The 7,636-nt window shown below is 38.1% G+C and overlaps 1 protein-coding gene across 1 annotated transcript; it reads right to left on the bottom strand.

Annotated features, from left to right (window-relative positions):
- Positions 1–4,172: 4,172 nt before the first annotated feature.
- Positions 4,173–6,674, bottom strand: LOC121741042. Its single transcript, XM_042133726.1, has 8 exons — positions 6,491–6,674; positions 6,298–6,387; positions 5,563–5,622; positions 5,421–5,460; positions 5,226–5,319; positions 4,621–4,680; positions 4,442–4,533; positions 4,173–4,353 (listed from the first exon to the last, which is right to left on the bottom strand). The coding sequence occupies exons 1-8, from the start codon at positions 6,595–6,597 to the stop codon at positions 4,267–4,269; spliced, it is 630 nt and encodes a 209-aa protein (XP_041989660.1). The 5' UTR covers positions 6,598–6,674; the 3' UTR covers positions 4,173–4,266.
- Between the last annotated feature and the right edge of the window lie 962 nt (positions 6,675–7,636).

The raw sequence follows: 7,636 nt of genomic DNA, 5'->3' as shown, positions 1-7,636 counted from the left end.
TTTTGGTCGGCAGTGCTCGCCGTTCACCGCCCCCGTCGACTCATTGCTAATGTTGAGTGCTATCGCTTCTGACCTCGTCATCGCCATCGGAAGAAAATTCTTCACCATCACTCTCTACACGGAAGTCGAAATCCGGCTCTTGTGCTCTCATGTCCGCCTTTGCCCAATCGTCAAGTAACATAGTGGCTTCCATGTTCTTGGCGGAGAGATTGCTCCTTTTGTCGTCTAGGACACAACCGCCGACACTAAAAGCTTGTTCAACGGCGACGGTGGAAGCGGGAACGGCGAATATCTCCTTAGCCATGATGGAGAGTATCGGAAACTCTTTGTCATGTGTTCCCCACCAATTAAGGACGTCAATTTGTTGAGTAGGAGGACCTGCATCTTGAAAAATAGAGCGCGATTCCAAATATATATCTAATTCACTAGTCGCTCTAGTCCTATTGGTTGTAGTACCGTATAGATCTTGCAATTGTGATACTACGTCGGGATCGATCATGACATTGGAAAAATCCCCTCCACCAAAATCAAATGTAGAAGGACTAGGAGGAGCACGTACCTGGTGAGCGGTGTTATACCGCATTTCATATTCCGCGTAGAGAGAACGAAGTGCACTATCTAACCTATGTTTGATTTCATCAACATCCGGAATACTTAGTTCGAAGCATTCTCCTCTTGTCAAGCCCATTTCGCGGAGTTGAGAAAAATCCAAAGCGTGCAAACAACCATAGTACATGTCTAAAATTTTATAAACACCATGCAACTTCCACTTTGGATCCAAGCATTTTGCAATCAAAAACACATTTGGAATACGTGAAAAATATTTTAACCATTTTTCAACCATGTAAAACAAAATAGCCTTCAACTCAACGAATTGAGTATTTTTCACACAAGTTTTAAAACCAATTGCCACATACATGCAATGCTCCAAAACGCGCACAGAAGTAGGATAATAAACACCGGATAACTCAACAGTGGCATTTTTGAAAGCGCGGAATAATCGAAATAAATCCATGCTGTGGTCCCAACAAGCGGGTATCAAAATCAAATCAGAAGGAACATGAGGACAACTTCTAAAAAAATCACATAAATACTCAATGTGGTTCAAAGTCGACTCCAACATATCATATGTCGAGTTCCACCGAGTTGAAACATCCAAACGAAAGTTGGTGTACCTGCATTGCTTACCATGACAATATCTCTTCCAAGCTCTACCAATAGGAGCTTTGTTATGAATCAACTTCACAGCAGTTCTAATAGGATCAACATACTTTTGCCACAAATCGATGGCATCTTGAACACACAAATTCAAAATATGGGCAATACATCGCACATGGAAATATTTACCATCAATAACAGGAGAACATGCACTGATTAAATCATCTATGCTAGCAGTGTTAGCGCTAGCATTGTCAAAACCAATAGAAAAAATTTTATTGATCAATTGAAATTCATTCAAAACTTGAATGATCAATTGAGCAATTGCTTGTGCAGTGTGTGGTGCGGGAAATTCCCGAAATGCAATCAAACGTTTGTTTAAAGTCCAACTGTGATCAACGAAATGCACCGTGATGCCCATATACGAATTTTTACAAAAACAATCAGTCCACACATCAGAACAAATAGAAACTTTATGCCCTAAGTTAATAATAAACGTACCTAATTGCGCCTTCTTTTCCATGCATTGTCGAACAACGGCTCGCGTCATTGAAGTTCGACTCAATTTTCTTGCAGCGGCATTATATACTTGCCGCATACTCGACTCAAAAGCATCGTTATCAAAAGCATTGAATGGAAAATGTTTCATAACGGCAAATCTAGACATCACATTAAGAGCATTTTTGTGATCATATTTCAAAAGAGTATTGCTACACATACCTGATGTTTGGGATGAACCCGTCGTCCCACTTCCGACTCCATGTTGAAAGTTGAGTTGAGTTTGGGTTGGAGCGATACCAAACTCGACCGGATGCGCTTTCTCCAGGTGACGGGTAAATGTACCGTACCCTCCACCCTTTCGGAATGTGTATACGTTTTCGCAATAGTTGCAATACACATTATAAGTGTTTGGATCGTTACTATCTTGTACCCTCTTGAAATGTTTCACGAAGATGTTTGAGGTTAAAGACCTTTCAGCTGGTCTAGGAGGTTGAGGAGGTTGTCCACGTCCACGACCACCACGACCACGCCGACTCCTTGGTGGTGGTGGGGGTGGCATTTCTTGAACCTCTTCTACCTCCTCCCCCTCCTCCTCGTCGTCATCATCATCATCATCATCGTCTTCATCAACATTCACGGGGGTTGGACTTTGTTGGGAATAGGCACCGCGACCGGGAGCACCACTACCGGTACCAACATAAGCATCGCCTTGGTATTGAGAGCGAGAGAGAGCAATAGCATGTGCCACATCTTGCTCTTCTCGAGCCTACAAAATAATATTTGTATTGTAAATACAAAATAAAATTATGAACAATAATGAAATGTAATTCAAAATTAATGAAATTAGTAGATAATAAATATTAACCTGCCACTCATCCATGTTCATTTGAGAAATTTCATCAATAACGGATCTCCGAGATGGCCTCTTGGCCTTTCCCTTTCCCTTATCAACACGACCTTCTCGGGATGAAGACATATTGGAATGGTATGTAGAAATGTAGAAATATGGAATAATATATTTTTTTTTGTTTTAGTAATTGAGAAAGAAAGACAACTTATAGAACTACGGGAACAAGTATAACTGTATAAGTGTATAACAATGCGTAATAAGAGTAGCAATTGCGTAATTAAATGGAAGCACAATAGCACAAATGAGAAATTGGAGACAAAGAGAGAGAATTGAGAGATTGAAGAGAGAAACTCTTATTAACACAAGAGTGGGGTGAATGTAAATGAGGATAGAGGGGGGTATTTATAGAAAAAAATGAGGGGGAAAATGGAAGAATTCGAATTTGAAATTAAAAAAAAAAAAAAAAATTTGAATTTTCACAAAACCGGCGGTTTTGGCGGAAAACCGCCGGAACCGGCGGAACCGCCGGTTTCCGGGCCAAAACCGCCGGTTTCCGAAATAAAACCGCCGGTTCGGTCAACGAACCGTCTGCAAAAGCTGCTCCATTGTCGCCTCGTGCTCCGCGCCGCCTCGAAAGTCACTAAACCGGCGGTTAACCGCCGAAAAACCGGCGGTTTCGACCGTTTTTGAAGATCACCACCGGCCCTCATCCCCCTGCCTCGATTTAAGCGCCGGAACCGGCGGTTCCACGGTTAACCGCCGGTTCCGAACCGTCCCGAACCGCCGGTTCGGTGACGGTTCCGGTTCGAAATATCTTGAACCTGAACCGGACCGCGAACCGAATTGCGCCGGTTCCGGTTCGGGAATATTGCGCCGGTTCCGGTTCCGGAACCGCCGGTTCCGGTTCGGCGGTTAACCGCCGGAACCGGAACCGGTGGGCATGTTTAGCTACCGTATGTTGTTTATTTGCGATCTAGTATTGATAATTATATTCAGAGATACTTAGTCTTGATTAATTATGTCATGTTTTTGTATCAAAGCTTCCAAATGTGACTCGTCTAGTTGTCTTAGTTGTACATTTTCTTTCTAGCAAAACTAGAGAGGGGAACTAATAGGCTTATATACAACACGCATTTAGCATAGGCTTAACATAATGCAAATGTTTTCTTACTCATAAAATTTTAAATGTTGCAAAGTAATAGACTTGAATAACTTTACTACTAGACCAATACACTATCACATTCTTTAGTTCATTATGTCTCACTACACACCTTAGTATCAAATACGGACTTCATGATTACAAGACACACAATTCAATCCACCCGTAATTTATAATTTAATTATGTGTTTTTAAATGAATAATCATTAAGCACACGAGATTACAGACTTCACAAAATTACTTTGTGTGCATCAAACAAATAGTGAAATAGTTACCGTGAATTGTTTATGGACCGAAGCAATTGTAAAATTGAATTGTCAACAAATACTTAAAATATCACTTGGAGTCTTGGCTACATCAACCCATCGTAAAACTAGCCCATTTTCTTTCCAAGAAAACACAGCCATATGAGATATAATGCTCAAAATCTATGAATATGCATGACAATTGCAAAAGGCCAAATATTTCTCAAGAACAGGCTTGCACAAATCGAGCAGAAGAAGATAATAAACTCAGAGGTAGTCGTTCATGAGAGACGAGTTTTCATAAGATTCACAGTTGCCATACATAAAAAGGTTACCAATGGAAGTAATATTACTCAGTCATCGGGAGGGAAGTCCTCATCTGAAGCATTTCCAAGAAATGAGCCCAGTGTCTTTCTCAAAATGCTGAAGGTCTTATCATCCTGCTCACAAAAGAACATTCCACCGATACTTCATTCTATAATCCAAGATATCAATGAGCACAGCAGAAGGCAACAACATTTATTTAACCTGTTTCTTCTTCTTGAGGGATTCCTCCAGTTGAGCTATTCTTGCTGCATTTGCTTTCTCCACTTCAGATATCATATTCTTCTCTTTCTTCCCTGTAACCAGTTTTTAGCAATTATTCAAATGCACTATCTTACAGGAGTATGTAGAATGGGGAATATGACAGAGTTTCCTTCGCTCACTCATTTGCTCGTATCGCAGAAATAACTTCTCCTTGTCCTCTTCATATTTGGAAATTACTTCTGTCAATACCCAAATTGGAGATAACATATTAATATCAAACAATGTTTCAGTTAATGCTAGATAGTGCCAAAGTTTATTTTACTTTGAGACAATTATTGCAGAACAGAGCCAGTGTAGACACATAGGCACTAGTATATGTAAACATAGCTTGTGTAGCTCTCATGAACATAGTGTGAGAACTGAGAAGTCACTCTAATAATATCATTATTACTTCAGGTTATTGGATTAGACAAATGTTAACACAACATCAGATTAAAATGAATATGTTAACCAGGGGTTACAAGTCTATTTAACAGAAGCTGTAACTATTTAACTCGATTTTTCTTAGCCTTACAGAGAGTACCAAATAGGAAAGACAGTAAAAGACCTGTCTTCAGATAAACATTCAATCTCGTACTTTGTAGAAAGCTGATACTTAAATCTCCTTTCAATTATCAACACCCTACATCCAGTTGTCCCCCCAATCATCTAAAATCTGAACTAAGACATTACTAATCAAACACCAGAGAAGGCATAAACTGAAGACAGGATGTAGGAAGAGTACCTTTCAAATCTTGCACATATGAAGATTTTTCCTTGCTGAGTGTTTCATAAACTTCTTGGAACTTGGCAGCCTTACTCTTCAGTAAATTTTCACACTACACAGATGCAAATACATCCAGTTAAAGTCTCAATGATGGAAGTGGTAAGGTATTGACAAGATCCAACTAGTTCTCTTTTGTATACTCCACGTCAGGACCTCTTTTGAGCTCTTCATGAGACCCTTAGCAAAGCTTTGCCTGTCAAATATTATGAGGAAGTATTCTTGAGCTTAACCGAGCAATAACAATATCCAGAGTATTATGATGATAGCACAATTGTCCAAATAATATTCATGTCACCTGTCTTTCTCCAGTTTTGATTTCAACTCATCCAAACTAGCTTTGATCTCTGCAGACACACTGAAACCAGAACATCAGAAGTTGATTGAGCTACTTAATACTCCTGGCCTCATTAACATTATCAGCCACATGTCATAACTAATTCTAAAGGAAAATAGCACTTGCAGAAGTCTCTTATTTCTTGCTTATCTCCTTGCTACCAAATAACAGAAAATGAGTCTATTTATCTTCATCTAAAAGAAATGAGGTGACTACGTATGAGATGAGTTTCATTCTTTCTACTGACGGTCGATCCGCATTTCCAAAGATTACCACCAACTATCCGATTGTGAGCTATATGGGGAAGTATCTTAGGTACACAAACATACATGAACTCACTAGTATAATGAAATTGAACAAATAAATGAAAACTGTTTCCAGCCTATGTAGTTTGTTTACACATACGTCCGATTGAAACGAGGTAAAGTACTTGGTAGCAAATCCACATGTTTCATATCTCACAGTCGTTCGATGCATAATGTTTCACATAATTGTTACTACTAATTTCAAATTCAGTAAAAGTCAGGCCATCAGCTTCAGATCATAAGGTAAATCCCCAATCAAATTTGCAAATTCTATAAAATTAACACCAGTTAGAGCTAAGCGTAACATAATTTGAAACTATATTCTGTATGATCAAATTAACATACATCAAAACTAAACCTAGATCGCCAATAAAGTTTCGGAGTTTTTCACCTAGAAATTGTCTCTTCGTTCTTCTTCTGATCATCTTTCTGCGCCTTCGCCTTGATCTGCTGAAGAGCGCTCATAATACCTTTAATATCACTGCACATAGAAGAGAACTTCAGCAACACTTTTGACAAAATGTTTGGTGATAATAAAACTACAGTAAATCAGCTAAGAAGAGACTTCCTCGCGAAATGCTTACTCAGAAATTGCAGCATCAAAATCATCTTCAACAGCGACTCTCTTTCGCCGATCCTTCAAATTCTCCGACTCGGAAACTCGCTTCGCGCTCACTTTTGCAGCTGACATTATGAACGTCGCTACGCAGCACTCAGATTTTGTGCTTATACTATCACACAGAGAGAGAGGGAGAGATGAAATAGTGAAGCAACTTGGAATTGGGATTGTAGAAATAGCTCTTATTAGGGCGGGAAACATATATTGTCATTTTAATTTATATCTATTGGGTTTGAGTTTGATGAAAAATTATTTGATTTTGATAGTAGTGATATCACTCTATCCTAACATAAAAAGCTTAATATTTGAGAACTTGATAAATTAGATTTTCCATCGTCACTTATATATTTTTAATTTAAACGGAGTACTAAAGTGGCTAATCAATTTATTCAATTTCATTTTTACTAATGCCTCACTTTATGTAGCACTACTAATACTAGTAGTACTTAATAATTTTAGTCATATCACTATTCAGTATTCACTATCCTCTAGAAGCATAATTTTTTTAGTTTTGTATACGTGACTACATGAGACATTCACATGAGTGATAGTTTCTGTTTTTGAATTTTTAGTCAGATAGTTTGAAAATGTCATTGAATCAGAAGGAGTTTTCATTTTCATGCATCAGTCAAAATATTTAACTGGAACCCTCATTTATTAGTATTATTTATATTTAAATCATCACTGCATTTTTTGATCTGAAATTGACTATTAGTCTATTACTATGAGATACAGCTACAACAGTTTGACCACCTAATAGGAAAAACAATGCTTGATGTTATAACATTATCATAGAAAATGTATATCAAAATCATTTGATTATCTGCGAGATTATCTGAAATTTCAAGTCAAGTAATTTTTTTATCACTATAATTAAATATCGGAATATAAATGCCAGTTGCCCATCTACAAGCTACGGAATTTCATCAACGTGGTCACTCTTAATTGTATTATAAATAAAAGACAAATTAAAATCCATGACCTGGCATAGTAATTCATATAATTACAATGAAAGAAGAAGAGTGAATAGAACTACAGAAGGCAAAATATAAATCGAGATTTTGGAGCCATTAATTTATTCTGTACCGTTGATCGACCCGCGTATAGGCTG

This window comes from Salvia splendens, chromosome 7 (assembly GCF_004379255.2).
Source record: "Salvia splendens isolate huo1 chromosome 7, SspV2, whole genome shotgun sequence".
Taxonomy (NCBI): Eukaryota; Viridiplantae; Streptophyta; class Magnoliopsida; order Lamiales; family Lamiaceae; genus Salvia; species Salvia splendens.
The sequence above is the reverse complement of the archived record's forward strand: the minus strand, read 5'-3'. Positions and strand labels throughout refer to the sequence as shown.